Consider the following 18,589-nt stretch of genomic DNA (forward strand, 5'->3'; position numbering starts at 1 on the left):
GTAATGTGTTAAGTTACTGTCCATCAATTGAAGCAAGCCATTATTTTAAATGGGAAGCCCACACAGACAGGCCCGCCTGCCTCCCGTCCACGCTGTTGAATAATCAAACACACCCCTTTTTCAGATTGTGAAACCGCTGCAAGTTTGTTCTTCATGTTTTTTAGCTGCTGGGAAACTGCCGCTTCCCAGCGATGGTTTAATGAAACAGAGTTTATTATATAACATGTGAACAACAACAGTGGTCTAACGTTACTTTATTTGGTCGCTATGTCTTCCAGAAAGGTAAGTAACCTGCTCGCTAGCGTCAGCTAACTTGCTAGCCAGTTAACGCTAACCTCACCGGCTAGTTAGCTTTAGCAACACATGTCATCTGCCTCTGCCTGCCCACAGCTGAGAGGACTTCCCCTACAGTCGTATATCAACAGATGTAGATTTAAATTACTTACACCAGGGCGCAGATACTCAGGTCTATTTGTAATTCATCTGTTATGATAAACCCCGGTAAAATGATCATAACAGTCAGCATTAGGCTAACTTAGTAGGAGCTATCAAACCAGTCGTTTCATTCAGTTAGGTTTAAACGTTTTACAGCTGATCCTCCTTTTCCTTCTCTTTTGTAGCGCAAAAAGTACTCCAAGGATATACAGTGTGTTTTCTTTCCGGATGATGTCGAACATGGTGTTCAAAGAGTGGGGAGAGACCCATCAACACTTTCATCCGTGTCTTCAGCCAAGAGTTGGGAGAAGGTTGGGGACAGCTTTTTGGACACTCCGGTGATAAAGGTCAATAAAGTTCAACAAAGTTTAGTGCATTCAGGGTATCTGAAGGTCTTATAATGCAATAATGTCAGTTTTGTAAAAATAAGGCATTAGAAGGTATTAAAAAGTCTTACATTTCATTTTCATAAGTGCTGAATATTGTATAATTGTATCCTTTTCATGCTTGCTGAAGACAGTAACATTGTCTGTTGGGAGACTGTTGCCATAATAGAAAATGTAATTCAGCAAACAATTAATTTAACAAATTCATTATTTATTTTTTAATTGGTTAATTGATCCATCAATTTTCTGTCCTCTATCTTGGTGCAGGCATGGATGGATTATGAGACAATGGGCGACTGGGCAAAGTCAAGTTAAAAGCCCCCCTCCCACCTCTGGTATATAGGACCCCCAGACTTAAAGAGACACAAAACTACTACAATTGACGCAGTTAGTGTCTTTTTGTAATCAATTTGCGTCTCTCTGAGATAGTTTTGCCTATCTTTGTAGTCAATTAACTGAGCACTCCTATTTTCAAATAAGAAATATTAATAGTCAGTTCATAGAGAGGCTCTCAGGGGCCCCCTGACCCTTTGCCGCACAGGCCTGTTCAGTAATCCACACATGAGTCAAGGTCAGGCAAATTGATTTATTACATTACTAGGATTTATTGTTATATACTGGGACGTATGGACAAAATGTGATATAAATGTCAATAACTTAATGTACTTAAATGATAAATAATTGTTGGCCTTAGTGTTTGGTTTTCCATCATTCTTTGACCAGTATGACTAGAAAGGATAATGAATTTTCTTAAAAGGCCATGAATTTAATTTGGTAAACACTGCAGAAAAGTTGTGCATTATTGACATTATGGATTCACATTATTACATTTTTGATGGTGTTGATAATTTTTTGTTGCAGAACCTCAAGTCATCAGGAAGAAAACTGTCTGCCATGAAAAGGTTGGCACAGACCCCTGCTTTAGGTAATTTGTTTTTCAGACTAGTGGTGTGGCGTTTAGGGCTGGACAGTATAGTGCCAAACACCATAATGTCTGTATGTCTCTCCATAAATTCTTTTATATATATATATATATATATATACATTGACTATGCAGGCCATTTATTCTAGAGCTGGGTGTAAAATCTCAACACCATTTTGGTTCTGAATCTAACCAGGTGTCAAAAACTGTAAAAAGTACTTAAAGCTATCATTGTATGTCTGTTCACACTCCTAATCTCGTTTACTTATTCTTTGATCAGATAGTTTCTGGTTTGAATACACAATTTGCTAGTTTGAGACAGTTTAACGACAGCAGACTTCTTACATTCGCAATGTTTTGCTCATTTTGTTAAATTAAAAATGACGGTTTGCAGAAAACTCATGTTTCTCAAAGTGAAAGAACGAACAATTAAGCATTTAAGTGTGACACTAGTACTGAAAAATAACAAACAATAAACCACTCCTGATTTCTTCTGTTCTTAATTTAGACAGTGGAAAATATAAAGTAGGGCAGAACCAGCAATGAAAGCTGTTTAATGCCTGAGATAGTAGAAGTGCCTGTGCATACTTTTTTTTTTTTTCTTTTTCTTTTACAGATGTAGAGTTTAGCCATTCAGCCCTGTGGACATGTCTCTTAGTTTTTGATTGCTTAGCTTGATAATGACTATGATATTATCCCCTTATGTATTTGTTTGCCCAGTGGAGACCAGTAGCGTTCACCATAATGAGGACCCAGTGCACATTGCATGGAGCTCCAGTGACAGTGAACCATCTGACGATGAGAAGCAGGAGCAGCATCAACCCATAGCTGTTGCACTGCAGCAACAACGTCCTCATAGACCAGGGAGACACGTGGCTCCTATACGGTCTTACACCAGAGACCTGTGCATGCTCAGCACTGATAAAGGTAATTTAAGTCAGTCATGAGGTCTGGGTTAGTCCATCATGGGTTAGTCAGACTGTGAAGTTCAACTTTCAAGATACCGCTCTTACGTCCGTATGGAAGATACAAATAGATTTTTACTTTTTCCTGCCTGGGCACAGTAACTTCAGGGAGTCTTGTTATCACTGTGAAGTTGTCTAGCTACCAGGAAATTTGTGACAGGCAAAGAAATAGTCCCACCCATTACCACCTGTAAAGCTACAACTTGTTGTTTTTACCCTTCGGTTTTTGAGTTGCTTAAACAAACCAGTTACCACATGTTAATTTGAGAACTCTAGAGGTGCTGGTAGTTGGTTGAACTGTAGAGGTGCCAGGCCAGCTGTTTTACCCCTGTTTCCAGTCTTTGTGCGAACCCAAGCTAACAATCCCCTGTAGCATCATATGTGCAATACAGACATGAGAGTGGTATCTTCGCATCTAACTCTCTGCAAGAAAGGAGAGAAGTGGCTAGTTCTGAAAGTGTGAAATGTTGGTTTAACTCAAGGTCCACTTACTGGCTTTTTCAAGAATTTTCTCAGTTGTTATGTAGTTGAGTTGGTTGTCATCCTATGAGGAAGTTTGGTCACGTATTAATAGGTGAGCAGTTTCCATTCACTGATCCATATAATGCGAGATTACAACTCTAGAAAATGCTAGTAAGTAGACCTTGAGTTAAGATTATATTGTCAAATGTATATGCATTTTCTTTTTTTCTTTTCTTGTCTTTTCCTCTTTAGATGACCTTCCTGTTATAGACACAGACAGTGATCTGGATGAGTCTGTGGAGGATGAAAAGGACAATGGGCAACAAATCTCAGACTGTGAATCAGAGTCCTACGATGAAAAGCCGAAGGACTCACTGCTTAAACCTACAAATGTGAGTGAACTACACTTATTCTGATAAAAGATCTAAATTATGACCCACATTAGTGCATGAAACAGGTGCTACACCTTACCAACATTTGTCTGTGGGTAATAAAATCTGGCCATTTTGTCAAGGGTGCTATTTGTATTAAATGACACTAGGTGGGGCTATACACTTTCTTAAACTCAATCTAGCTAATTGAGATCAGTATATGGTCCATAGTGTTTCAAATTAAAAGTGTTGTGTTAACTGTCAGTGAGTGCAGTTATCTTAAGAGTATTCATGTGTCAGTACTTTGACTAGAGTCCAGTGAGACACCAGATAATATTCTGTTTACTATGTCCATTAATCCTGATGAGCTTTATTTTTAACTTTAGCTTACACTGTGTGAAAGACTATGTTTCATATTTTTTTCAGACTTATGGAAAATGATATTTAGGGAATTGTGTTTTATTTTAAGTCTTCACATCAGTGTTCTTTTAGTTATTTTGATTTGATTTGTTTTAAAAAATTGTATGCTTAACCATTTCTCCACCAGATGGAGTGTTGTTGTGGTGTTTTTAATGTCCTTAAAGGGCCTGACAGGTTCAAACCAGTAGCTGCACTGAGTATTTTATAGATTCAGGTTCCAAACTGTCAAAGTTCAGAAGCTGAGGTAGCAATAAAAGACTGTGGAGGGGATGAGCTCATCCAATCAGATATTAACACAGTGGTTAGTGTGTTCAAGATAAAGACTTTCTTTCCTATTTTAATGAAGACAGTGGTCTCTTTTGATCCCCTGAAATTCAAATGTGTAAAGAACTAAATATTTTCCAATTTATGGAAGTGAAAACATTGTAGAGCTGCTTAACACTGATTAACATACAAAATGAATAATCTATTATTGGCAATTAAGACATTTTTCAACACATTAGATGATTCTAGCTTCTCAGATGTGGGGATTTGTTGCATTTTTGGTTTGTTGAGATCAAACTATGAAAGGAAAAAAATATTAGCAATTTAATGTAATATAATGCATATGCTGCTTATTTACAGAACACAGCTCTCCTGCCATTTCTTGCTAATTAGGTGTGTTATCTTTGGAGTCGATTTTTTTGTGGCTCTCTGGTTCACTCAGGAGACTTATATTGACTGTTCTTCTCAGAAGTCATTCAGGAGCAGTGTTTGTTAAAGGCAGGGCTCGCAGGGGGAGAATGTACAAGGAGTGGTGAAGGTGTTGCGCTCAGGCCCAAGACCACACACAGGGTTTATGGTTGTTGCAGCACCCATTACAACTTGTAATTGATCAGCTAAATGTGGCCAAATTACTGAGGTGATGTGGTTGTCTAGATAGCGGTTTATGAAGATGTCAATGAAAAGAGGATAGCTCTGGTTTAGGCCGGTAATCATCCGAACCATCACAGCACAGTGCAACACTGTGCCCACTAATGAAACTCAAGTTATTCATGCTGTAAAACACAGGTTGAATTTCATTAACCACTATCTTGTGACAAAGCTGTTGAGTTTGCAGGCTGTTTGTGGAGAGGAAGCCTGTTGACAGATTAACATCACTCCCACAGACCCAGCTACTTCCTTTTGTCACAATTTAATTTGCTGCTATCAGCTCTCTGGTGTCAAATAAGATTTAAGATCCCCTAACAGGACGCTTGTGGTTAGAGGCCCACTAGAAAGAAAGACACTTTAGGGTCTTAGTTTTTCAAATATGATTGTGCAGAAATTTATGCATGTGGTATTTTTGACAGGTTGATAAGTGAATACTCACTAACTGAAATAGCATTTATTTGTGCAGCAGATGGATTGATTATGTGCTTGTGCCTATTTATCATTATATTCCAGTGTTTTATTTTGTTGTACACACAGTAGATTTTCAATTTAATTCAAACAGCAGAATCTACAAACCTATTTTGACTTTTTTTTTTTTTTGTTGTTTTCTGCCGGGAAAGTCTGCTTATATACTACCAATTGTAAATCAAACCGGATCTAACAGGATACAGAGGGGGGAAGATCCCAGTCCGAGTCAGAGTTTATTACTCCAGATAAATGCATTGCTGACTCACTTGATGTATGTCTGCCAGATATTTTTGTGTTATTGTACTATCACTATGAGGGGATAGGCGGAGCTGTGAGGACTACTTTTCATTTCAAGATCGACGAGGATGGCCACTTCCCAAATGAAGTGTGTTGCTCTGTCCGAGTCCCTGAAGTACAACCTCCACCACATCAGGTTTTTGCCAGATCAGGGCCGTGTCAACATAGCGGGACTATAAAAGTCTTTTTACTACTGTTTGTTCAGGAAAACATGCGAATGGATGAGACTGAACTGAGCTGTGCACTTACAATGCTTTCAGTGCCGGGTGAAAACATTTTTGAGCCGGGGCCAGGAACATAGTGTTCCTTTTTCTCTGTGGCTGGTTAGAGTGTGACGTCTGCTGGCACTCTGCCTAGCAGGGTCAAGTTGATTCAAATAAGAGAGCACGTTGGCTGACAGAGCCTGGTATGCTGGTCTTGTCAGCACATGACAAGAACTCAGGTTTCTCATGGATTTTTCCATGAGAACTGATTCCCTCAGGTGTATTTACCAGTGATACAGCAAAAAAAATTGTTTCGTTACCATGTCTTGTGAATTAATCAGCCTGTCAGTGTATCAGTGTATCATATCCACTGCCTGAATATGTTATTGATTGTATTTCATCTCGAATAACTCATAATTAAATTGCTGAGGCCATTTCAAACATTTAATATATCCCCTGATTATCTATAATTTAACACTTTAAAACGTTGAAATTCATGCAAACATGACATATTTCAAAACTGGGTCATATTATAATTATCATCAATTTTAGAATTATTATTATTATTGGCAACTTGATTCATTTGTAATTATTGCTTTATGCCTAGGTGGCGGAGCCAGAGATCTCAGGCTACGTGTCTGATGGAGGAAATATTGGTGACACAATGACCCTGAGCAGACTGGACTCTGAGAGCTCTCCTCTCCAAACTGGTGAGGGCAGCAGAAGGTCAGTCAGTGACTGGGTCAGATCTGCTCAGGCGATGCTGCAGACACCTCAGAAACCACTTGAAAGGCAGTCCAAGACTCCTGAAGACTCCGCCAAAAAGAAAAGAAAGTTTCTAAGGTTGGAAAATCATGTTTTCGCTTTTTTTTTTTTCTCTTGTGATACCAATTTAGATATCTCAACTCAGGCTAGTCAATTCCTGATCCAATGCTACTGTTGCCTCCTTTTCCCCAAATTTAAAATCTGTGTTAACTCAGTGAGACAAAAAGCTGAGTCAGCAGCCTGATAAGACTAAATGAATGTAAATGTCGATGGCTAAACATAGAATTTTATGACATTACACAAGAATATTAATGAAGAAACTGTAATTACTAATGTGAATCAGTCTGAGTGGAAGTGCACTCATGTTACACACACACACACGCACATTCAGTGGCCACTTTATTGGGTACACCTGTAAAATCTAATGGAGGCCAATACGACAGCTCAGCCATAAATTCCTCATTTACAAAGATGATAATGTTCAGTTTTGATTGACACTGTCAGAGAGGTTTAAATTAAACTATATGTTTATGTGTTTATCATTGAGTTTGTAACTGAAATACTTTATAGTTAGAGGTGTTTCTGTTTGGCCACCCCATTTACAAACATGAGGGGGGGAAGAATATTGGAAACACATTTGGATATGATGCAGTCAACACCACCACTAACTACAACCTCTTATACATATAGTTCAGAAAGTCCTAAAAATTTCTCAAACATGATCATCTTTATACATGTACAGTTTGTGGCAGGTCTGTTGTATTGAATAAAGCGGCCAGAGAGTGTGTACAAGCATTATAGTGTATTGCTTTATAATAGGAGCAGAAAAACTAGACAAGACATATATGCCAGATGACAGTCAGACTTTGGCTGCAATGTTTCCACACCAGAACTGCTGATGAAAGGGACACCTGGTGTCATGATGTGGGTGCTAAATGTCACTGCCGTCTACAAGCCCCTGTAAATCTGACAGATGGCTATCTGTAGTCTTCGACAGCATGTTGCCTGCATCAGAACATTTTTTTTTTTTTTCCTTTGCATTCTGCATTTCTTCAGGTTGTATTTGCAAGTGTGAGTTTATCACATAACATCATCTACATCTGTGTGTGTGTGGGGCACAGCGGAGGTTTTGCTGAGAGGCTGAATCGACTCCAGTGCAGACAGAGGTCAGCTATCAGCTTCTGGAGGCACCAGTCCATCTCTGACACCTCAGCAACAACAACAACAACAGGTGATCCACATTAGACCAACCTACTGCATTTTAACATCACATCAGGATGTCGTACACACACACACACACACACACACACACACCTCAGAGTCAATGTTCAAGTTTAACAATGAACTTTGATTTGTGAGTGGGATGAAGCCCTCTCTCTAAGCAGGTGTGATGATTTTTTTTTTTTTTTTTCTTTTTTGTGATCGCATGGAGAGGCCACACTGAGGAAGTGCTGGCTGTAGGCTGATCACTGGCTCCGAACTGTGAAGTCAGTATGTAGGTGACAGGAAACGGCTGCCTAGTTCTTTTTGTTTTGTTTTTTTCTTTTTTCCTTTCCGTGGTGTACCAAAGCACTTGTGTTTTGTCGTTTTTTAAGTATCTCTTTATAATAGGACACAAGCAGTGACAGTTGATTGTGGAAAAGGAATACACCCACTTGATGCAGCTTAAGAATTTGTGGTCAGTCAATGGTTTGATTAGCATAAAGAGTTTAACACAGGGTTAAAATGTGGCAGGTTATGTTAACTTGACTTCATTTTTTTATTATCAGTATTAAAGTCAGATGGCTTTAAAAAAAAAAAAAAAAGTAGTAGCATGTTTGTTCATTTTCAACTATTCCACTTCCTGGCACATTGTTAATAATAACAACACTGTTACACAACTACATCATACTCTTGTAGGGCACCTGTTTATCTTTGTTGTAGTAATTTTGGAGTGTGATGTAACAGCACTCGCACAATCACGTGTAGGAGGCCTTGATTTGTTTCCTGACATAATGCTCTGCCTGCGACTTATCACATCATTATAGGTCAGGAGGAGGACTCGGGTACTATCTCGTCTTGGCCCGCTACCTGAGGTTGTTCTGATGATTTTGTAATGTGGGACCTAAATGCACTGAGCCACAAATGAAGCACTTAACATTCATGTTTGGACAAATGCATGTTAAAACTCAAAAGCTCTCCAGCGATTTACGCATATCATATTAAAAATGCCCCCACCCCCCCCCTCTGGCGAAAGTCAGGGATTAACATACAGAGACACTAAACTGCAAAGCTCTCTTGTTGCAGTTTTCACAATTCAGTGTAATCAAGTTTACACAAACTTTACATACAGCCATGTTGCTCTGTTATCTGAGTTTGATTTATAGCTTCAGGGCAGTGTCTTGATTTGCTCTTCTCAATTATCTGTCGTCTTTATTGTCCAGGCCAAAAGTACAGTCAGAGCTGTGGTAAAATTCCAAACATTTGCACATCCACCCAGTGGGATTTACTCCGTTTCATATCCACCTCAGCCTGAGTCACTAACAGCTTCACAGTTATGCAGTGCAAATTGTTCTGATGCTAAAAGTGAATTACTCTCGTAATGCATAATGAGTCCCACAGGGAGCAGGGGTCCGTGAGAGCACAAGTACACTCTGTACGCAGACACACACTGAAACAGGCACACACTCAACATCTGTGTTGTTGTTGCTCTGCTCTCCAGTGGACAGGCCTGGTGTGCTGGTGCTGGAGGTGCTGGAGGTTCAGGAGGAGTGCAGCATGCAACTGGCGCTCTGTGAGCACCACCAACCCCCCGGACAGGGCCACCAACACAGTAACCCTGTTTCTGAGGAGAGAGCTCGTATGCTGGTGTTTTTCAACAGAGCGACTGCAGCCCAGCTGATTCCTGCGCCCAGAGATATCGTCCACATATACCCGCCATGGTGAGAGGATGCAATACGTGTCACCCTTTAAAGTCCACTCAGAAATGTGATTATCATATTGTTACTTCACCTGGATGTTTGACCCTGAATGTGCAGAATGATACATGTGCAGAATTTTAGAACGCTGTGGAAATGTGAAACCTGCAGTGCACATACAGACTCTTAAAGTTTGTGTATTCATAGATTCTGAATTTTTTTTAGGTAGGAAGAAGATGTAAATTAAGTTTTTTTTTTTAGAGACTTTTCTTTTCAAGAGAAATGAACACAAACACAAGAAATAAACATATAAACAAGTCTAACAGCACAGACTAAACAAAATGACAGCAGCATCTCATCTCAACAACGCTGGTTCAGACCATGAGCACAGCACCACTCCATTCTACATAGGATGTTTAAAAGAAAATCACATTTTGTGCATACACACACACATAAGTGGTTAGATGTGGATATTTGGAGCAGTAGTGCAGTCAGCAGGGTCTGAAATTGGCAGCTGTCAAAGCACCAACTGCAGGAAAACTTTGATTTTGTAAGATACAGTATTAAGGATCACTGATAAGTGCATTTCCTAGTAATCGTTTGGTCAGTAGAGAAAAATGTATGTCATAAGCTCAAGATGACGTATTCACACTGACGAGATTTTCAGTTTACAACGATGTAAAACGGAGAAAATTAAAAAACAATCCTCAGAGTTGAAAAGCTATCAAAATACTTGCTGATTCATTTCCTGTTGATTCACTAATCGATTTATTATTTCAGCAATGAGAAGAAGAAACAAGTTCCAAGTTAAAACATTCAATTCCGGTCACTGAAACTTTTTCTTGCATTTCCTTGTTTTTGATTTCAAACTTACTCATCTCTTGGCAGGCGATCAAAAACTACACAAAAAAGACAGTGTAACAGGCAGTTACACAATACAAGACTGACATGCACTCACAAAATAATGCTGAGGAGGCATAGTGGTGGACTGCAGATGAATATGCTCATTAAACATTGAAAAACACCAGTTTAATGATAATTCTGTAGCAATCATAATTAAAATTAATTATTTGGGTTTTTAAGTATCATCATTGTGTTCTCAGCTCACAAGAGTAAGCAGCAAAGGCCCAGATGTGAAGAACGATCCCTCACATATGGAGCAGGAGGTGGGGGGGTGGGAGGGGGGTGTTTTCGGGATTGTTTTGGAGTTGGCGCGAGGCAGCAACAGTTGACTCCAGCTGTTGGGAGTTTGCGTTGAATGTGCTCTGGAATATCCAGGCTGGCGGAAGCGCAGGGGCCTCCTCTGCGCTCTGACGTCACGAACAGCTCCAGGGAATGCTTCACATTCCTCTTCCTGGCAGTAGTTAGGTCATTTCCAGCAAGCCGGGGAAAAAACACAGTAGGATTATTTTTTGGAGCATTTGGGAGCAGAGAGTGGAGGGAGCCAGAGGGCTGAGATTGAAAACACATGGTGGTTTGAGAGTATCATTGGCTTTTGCACCTCTCCTTCCATGTTGTATTCTATTCCTGAAATTAGAAAATAGAGTTGAGACCCCCTCCCCCACCCACCCTCAAAAGAAAAAAACACACCCATTTATACTTTCAAAGAATTACTTTTCATGTGAACATGCATTCTTTAATCCTCTCTGTTAGTGTAAATTACTTTCAGAAGTTAACAGCATTTGGTTTACATTTTAAATCAATCAATAATTTAACTCAATAAAAAGACTCTAAATCATAACAATACAAACATTATCACCAGGAAAAGCTGATGACAAGCTAAATAATCTGTGAAGAGATAATAGTTTGTCCAACTTTTACAGCTACAGGACAGGCCAAAGTGGAAAAACCCAGAATTTAGAGCATCAGCATGGCTGGTAAAATTCCTCTTATGAGTTTCCTGTGTGACACTCGAGGGTTGAACCTCCCCCGTAATTCCTGCAGTGAGTAGGTTGGCTCCTCCCCCCTCCCACGCCTTGTTGTGAGTGGGCTGAGGACTGAGCGGAAATACCTGCAGGGATTATTCACTTACAGGCTGTGACGCCAGCAGCCAGGGCCACTCCTTAACCCGGCTACCTGTCTGATGATGACAGCTGCCCACTCACCTGCTCACAGTGGGGTCACACTTCCTGTACGGGCGTTGTACCTGTTCCTGTGAACAGTACGTTCTGCTCTACTAACACTGAAGTATAGCTTCTACTGATGACTGATATCTGCTTAGATATTGAACCGATAAAAGTTCTTAACAGGCGTTTATCATAACATGAGTTGTTGTTTTGAGTTAGTCATAGGTGAGATAAGTCAGTATGTATGTATGTATTATGTTTGGAAACAGGAACAGCAGTGATGAAAGAAATATTCATAGCATTTACTATATAGCAATACTGCACTATGAAAGACAAAACTAAGAGTCGTCCTTCGTTCAATATTTTACTTAAAAGCATTTAAAGTATCAAAAGTAAAAGCACTCATTATGCCAAATCACCCTGGTGTATATTTTTATATTGGATCAATAATAGTGATGCATCGACATGTATGCAGTACTTTAATGTCATGCTTGGTTGAAGTGGAGTTTGGATAATTTAGTGTATAATATTTAAATCACGTATTATAAACTCATTTGTTTTCTAAATAAAACTTTAAACTGGAAAATAAAGATATCCGTCAGAGAAGTTTAGTGAAACAAACTATTTTCCTCTGAAATGTAGCAGAGTAGAAGTATAGTAATCAAAGTAATATAAAATGGAAATGTTTTAGTAAAATGCAAGTATCTCAAAATTGTACTAATGTTACTTTTCATTTCTTGGATTTACCAAAGGTTTCCATTGTAAAATAAGATGGTAGGGTTTCAGCAACTACTCGGTCTGGAAGTATTTTATGGATATCTGCTCACACTGCGGATCTTTTTATGCATCTGTGGCGGTGACAGCCGTGGCCGGAGGGCATTATGTTTACATGTTGTCTTTCCGTCCTCTGTATCCCGTCCCACTCTCATGAACGTGATATCTCAGTAACACCTTGAGGGACTTTCTTGAAATTTGATACAAACATTCACTTAGACCCAAAGATGAACTGATTAGATGTTGGAGGTCAGAGGTCAGAGGTCAAAGGTCAAGGTCACTGTGACCACACAAAACAAATTTTTGCTCATAACTCAAGAATTGACATGCCTTTTTAACTACAATTGGACTGGTTGGAATTCCAATTTTTTCATTATTACTATTATTTATTACCTTCTCTGACTAAGTATTGAGTCTATAATATAGACTCAGAAATAATGAAAACGTCTATACCATAAGTTAAGAGCTCTTTAAATTGTATTCACTTTCTTTAATTTCTCCTATGTAGCATTTATAAGCAATATAAAGATATAAGTGTTCATTAATGTATTTGTCAACATCAATAACCCCTGTGGACAGCCATGGGTGGAGGCTATACCACTGCTGTAACCAGCAAATGTTTACATATAAATGACTCAAAATTGTTGACTGTCAAAACATCAATGATTTCATTTTCAGTTGACTGACTAATGGATGAGTCATGCTTGTGTCTGCACCAGCATGGGAAGGTAGTAGGTACTGGATTTGGTGAAAGCATAATATTGTTATTCAACTTGCTCAACTACATAACTACACGGAATGGAAACAATGTAAAGAACTGTATGTACAGTCTAATGTAACTAGCGGCAATAACACTGCAATAAAACTTCTACCTGTGTGAAGTTTAACTATAATTTTCAGTGTCAAACTTTAGTGTCAAAAAGTTGTTGATTTATTTCTAGACTTTAGTTTGTGCAGATTTGTGTGTTGGTATGTTCAACCATTTACGCATTTAAATATTTTTAATTTTGCATACATAATTTCTATATGTAATTATAATTCGTAATGACCACTTTTGATTTGCATAAGGACACAGTATTTACACTTAATGAGTATCACAATAAACTTCAACAAAATGACTAACTACAGCCTCCAAAATGACCATAGAATTAAATCAGTACCTCTCTAAAATAGTTTTAATCAAAACTAAACTTTATAACCTTAATAAAAGTCACACTCGACTACATTCCGTTTTAGCAAGGTGTACCTAAAGCTGGCGGCTGTGTGTAAATAATAATTTAATTTAGTTTTCTTAATAATCTTCTCCCGTGTTATCATTGTATGTCCAAACAAATCGTTTTTTTCCCCCACCTATCTGTGTGTTTAATTTCTCTGGTTCATCTATCACCCCAGTTCTGAGGCAAGCTGAGACGTGTACGGCAGTTCCAGTCACGGAGTGCACTTGGCTCTGAGTCAGTGATAAGCCATCATCACACCATTATCTTCTTCACATGTGGAAAAAATTAAGTCGTAACTCAAACTTGACTACAAACAACGTGCCATGTAATTATCTGGCCGTTATTCAAATCCTTTTACTCTCAGGCTCCGTATCACTCAGGTGTGTTATTTGCCTGGATGAGCTAAGATACTTGACCAGAAATGTTTCCTACGTTTTTAAGGAGAACTTCAGCGTTTCCTTCTTGGCACACACAGATGAGTGAAATCTAGGCTGGTATCGGTAAAATTGAAGCGTAGCACCAGAGCCTTTGGGGCTACACGTTTGCAGTCTGTGGATTTTATTTTGTGTTTTTGATCAGCAAACCCTCAGCCTGTTTGATTATGTCGGGTGTTGAAGTATTTTTCCACAGATGATGTCACATTTGGAAAGTGTTTTCAATCAAGCTGTGCAGTGCTTCGAGGTGTAGCCTTTTAAGAAGAACCTCAATTCTCACAAAAATGATGTTTTACCCCAGTAAAAAGAGGACAAATACATCAGTTGTGTATTTTAAGTTGCCTTGAAGGAGGTTAATGCATTTACACAGTGAACAGCCCTGTGGAGGTGGTTGGCACCTTATCTGAGTTTGACATTCAAACAGTCTGGAGCTGTCAGCCCCCCTACATTTGTGCAACAACCTATTCCATTTTATGTAAAATCTGAGTTTTGCGTCTGTTATCAATATAATCTCAACACACAGTTTATCATTGCCCAACACCTTAAAGATGTTTAATTTCATGATGAATTCAAGATACCAATCTCAGTTCTTTTGTGCCATACAATAAGAAAGTGCAGAGTTGAGGTGTAGAATGCAACAAAAGCACTCAACCAACTGCTATACTCTGAATCTAAAACTGATGCACTTTGTCTCTTTTAGGCAACGTCTTTCTGTAGAGGGCTTCAGTTGTGATATTATTCTGAACACACACTTCAGCCAGAAAGTCTTCTCTGCTTCCAAACCTGCCAGCATGTCCGTCTCAAGAAGCCTGCTCTCAGCAGAGAGATGCATGCCGTATTATTTGGGTAAAATATTTGGACTGCTGGAGGTGTGCAGGACCACCGCAGAGGCCGATGCCAAACAGGTGTGTATGCTTCAAAATTTAGCTGCCACTCTCTGACATTAAACAAACTTTTTAAAACCTTTATCTTGCCTCCTAAACTCTTTTCAGTCACTTTAATTGCAAGATCAATTACTGTGAGACAACTGACATCAGTCCAATAAATTAGCATATAAACACCGCCAGTGCTGTGATGTCACCATCAGTGTGTTGCTTGCAGGATCGTTTGGCTTCCAGCCATAAGATTCAGCTTGGGTATAGTTGTTTATGTCTATAAAAATGAAATTGAATCATTGCACCATGGGACACTCGCTGCACTATACTTAATAAGTTCGTACTTACTAAGTCACAGGTGCAACTGTGTGAACAGCAGGTTTTGCCGCAGGGTTCATTGGGTTCATTTTACAGTGTTTCTACACAAAGAATAACAGACATGGAGCATCCAGCCCATACCTGACAGCTGCAGGTGCATTCAGTCTCTGTTGTAGCAATATCACAAGTGGTTGATTTACATTCATGTTTGATTCCCTAAATCTGAATCTAGAAATTAACCAAGTGATCAAGACACACGAAAAACATGGTATCAGTGGCCACACCCTTATTTTGAAGCAGATTTCCAATACAAAGTAATGAAATGATTAGGATCTTTGTTGACATCAAACCCGGTGCATATTACTGTGTTATGGCAAATTAGTAGTTTGTGCTTGTGCAGTAAGTTGCATAAACAAGAGCATGAGCTAAGCTTACACACTATTGAAGCAAAACTGGGTTATGCAAATGGAAATAAGTTTAATTTAACTATCTCTCTGTGGTTTCAGTGGAAGTGCTGTGGAACTGTAATTATTATTTTGATTACCATTCAACCTGACAGTTATTCCCTTAACCAATAGTTTATTCATTTGGGCTATAAAATGTCAGAAAAAGTTTAGTTTTTTTTAAATAGCTGACTTATAGTCGAAAACCCCAAATATTCAATTGTCAAAAAATGTCAGAGAAGATGAATCCAGCAAATAATTCACATTTCAGAAGCTGATACCAGTAAAATGTTGTTTAAAATTACTTAAAATGTTGAATGATTTTCTTGCAATCAACTCATTAGCCAACTAATTGGTTCAACTGCTATATATACTTATTGTTAAGTATTATCTCATATCCTGTTTTCTTCTCTCCAGGTCGCTGTTTCTGATGCTTTGTGCAGTTTTGGAGGTCCAGGGATTTTGACAAGACACTGCCTTTCTCTCTTGGAAGCTATTGAGGGACTGGGCCAGGCCGGCTGTGTTGGGCAGGATGTGGAGGTGGTGGTTCAGAGAGTTTTCTCCATCCCTGTGCCTGACAGCTCTGCTGTGTCCATCCTCAAACCCAGAGTTCCCTCCAGATCCTCTTCAGCTCCTCCTCCAGCAGAGAAAGGGAAAACCAGGTACTGTTGGACAAGCTGATAATTGGCGGCCCAATGAGGCCTTTGGTTTTGTACTTGAAGCCAAGAGAGACTGGGAAAAATGAATCACATTTTATCTCCTGTGTATGTTTCTCTTCCACAATATAAATTACTCTTTTTGTAAAAGTTGCATGCTGGTTTCCTTGGTCTCAGGCCTTGCAGGCTTCTCCTTGGTGGCAGAATGTGTCTCAGTGGTTTAGCTATTGTTCACAGAGCAGCCGGCCCCACAAAGTGCTCACTCTGTCTCCAGCCATATGGCATTGCTTGACAAAGGACACAAATACTTCTAATTGAATCCAGCCCCTCTGAGAGTTTCTGGCTAAGACTCAGGAAAGACAGCATGATGTTTTCAGAATCTCATGCACTAGCAGACAGAGTTCAACTTGTGCCCACTCATACTCCACTGGGTGGAACAGCTTTCTTTTTTTTCTTTTTTAATCTTGATGTTCAAAAGTTAAACAGTAAAGTATGTTTTATTATGGATGTAAAATGTCATTCCTATCAGCATTAGCATTACAAAATATGCACAGTTTAGTGGGACGGGGTAAGCTTTATTTTAGTTTTGGTTACTTTATCTGAAGTTGAAGCCTGGACCTTGCATTAATATTCACTGAAAAGAAATTTAATTTATAGAGCTTTATAGAGTCGATTAATCAATCAGTCAACCTTCATAAAATGAATTGCGAGCTATTTTAATAATTGAGTAATCATGTCAAGTGTTTTTCTATTGCTGGTTCTAGCTTCTCAAATGTGAGGATTTTAGGCTTTTCATTGTGATGCATGGTTGTAAACTGTCTTCGGGTTGGTTGGCCCAAACGAGAGATTTGAAAACGTCACATTGGGCTGTAGCGTGCATTTTTTGCAGTTTTTCGGACATTTTATAGACGAAATGAGGAATCAAGAAATTAATCAGCAGATCAATCTGTAATGGCAGTAAAGGTTAGTTGTAGCTCTAGAATTTGACTTTTATTTTAAACCTTACTTCATCTATTTTATTTGTTTATTTTCATTTTTATTTTATTTTTTTAGGGCCACTTGGTGGCAGTGCAACAAGCTGTAAACACAACACTTAGATAACGTCAGCTTATGGTTGTTATGATGAATATGTTAGCCAACAGTTGCCTATTTACATATTCCAAACATATGGAGTAACATTAGCATTTATTTGTAGTCGTGTTCCTGGCCAGCTAACAAATGAAATTTACTCTGTAGCCACTAAATGCTCTATGTTCACCAGCTAGTCGGTAAAAGTGTCAGCCTGACGTACAGCGCGGGGCTGGCTGTGGACTAAAAGATGCTAAATGCTCTGTTGAGCTGAGGGGGAACTGCAGAGTTGGATGATAATTATTTGTGGGTTTGTCACTGAGTGACACCGTTAACATTATATGTTGTTATTGTTTCCATTGTTGATATAAAAATAATAATTAGTGTAGTGATATATGTCATATTATCATTCTTATCTTGATAAAAAGTGTCTGTTGTATCCAGTACAAGCTGTTTAAAGTGCCCTGTGGTGTTGAAAGGACTTAGAGGTTTACTCGAGTGGTCTTGTTATAGTTAATGAATCAGTGACTGTTCTATTTGAAGCAAGTCCAGAAGTTGCCTGGCCCTCCCCAGGCTTGTTGTTTTTGTCCTTTGCTGAGTAATAAAAGTAAAGTATTGGTTTCCCTGAGTGGAGGGGCCCAAGGGGCACTCTGTGGTGAAGGGAGGAGAGCCCTGGTCAGCTGACAGGCTAACTGACTAAATGAGCAGCGGTTGTAATATGACACTTGCTCCTACCATGCTGCTTCTGCGGCTGGTAAACAAACGCCGCCCTCTGACCGGAAACTCTCCCACCCTTTCCTCCGTTTCTCTCTAACTCGACCGGATTCAACAGGCTCGGTTGGTAGTGAAAGGATGGAGGTGGGGCAGAGGTTAGGAGGTGATCACGAGGGCTCGAGTTCAGAATATCTGGGTGACCATCCTGCATCTTGTGACAAATCACAACATTGTCTAGAGTCCTGAATTTGTATTATCTGTCTGCTTTCCTATATTTTTTTTTCGTTTTTTACTATCTTGTTTTTTCTATAGTATAGCGACATATTTAAGTAACTAAATGCCTCAACCCCTCTAACTTTTGTGCCTTTTCATGAAAGGTTTTGGTGTGAATTGCTGCACAGAAATAACAACATTTGGTACATTGTGTTGCTTTAAGTACTTTTCCAGGATGCATGCCTGCTCTGTGGAGAGCAGGGTAGTTTACTTCGCAGCCCACTGGCCTCATTCTGTATAAAGACAAG

At 39.2% G+C, this 18,589-nt stretch overlaps 1 protein-coding gene across 2 annotated transcripts in view; it reads left to right on the forward strand.

The window, feature by feature from the left end:
• The first annotated feature begins 123 nt into the window (after positions 1-123).
• The window catches only part of spidr (scaffold protein involved in DNA repair), a 35,878-nt gene continuing 17,412 nt past the window's right edge, over positions 124-18,589 (forward strand). The window contains exons 1-10 of one of the 2 annotated variants that reach the window (XM_023403775.1): positions 124-282; positions 621-782; positions 1,683-1,746; positions 2,464-2,670; positions 3,423-3,562; positions 6,449-6,684; positions 7,728-7,837; positions 9,308-9,527; positions 14,695-14,899; positions 16,048-16,292. In XM_023403775.1, coding sequence (XP_023259543.1) covers positions 268-282; positions 621-782; positions 1,683-1,746; positions 2,464-2,670; positions 3,423-3,562; positions 6,449-6,684; positions 7,728-7,837; positions 9,308-9,527; positions 14,695-14,899; positions 16,048-16,292 — 1,604 coding nt within the window. In that variant the 5' untranslated portion in view covers positions 124-267. Of the gene's footprint in view, positions 283-620; positions 783-1,122; positions 1,209-1,682; positions 1,747-2,463; positions 2,671-3,422; positions 3,563-6,448; positions 6,685-7,727; positions 7,838-9,307; positions 9,528-14,694; positions 14,900-16,047; positions 16,293-18,589 lie in introns of those variants that run through there. The other variant, XM_023403776.2, reaches the window with a different exon arrangement.

The sequence above is a fragment of the Seriola lalandi genome, unplaced genomic scaffold, assembly GCF_002814215.2.
Source record: "Seriola lalandi dorsalis isolate HSWRI2012SDOR001 ecotype SW California unplaced genomic scaffold, Sedor1 jcf7180002054182, whole genome shotgun sequence".
Classification (NCBI taxonomy): Eukaryota; Metazoa; Chordata; class Actinopteri; order Carangiformes; family Carangidae; genus Seriola; species Seriola lalandi.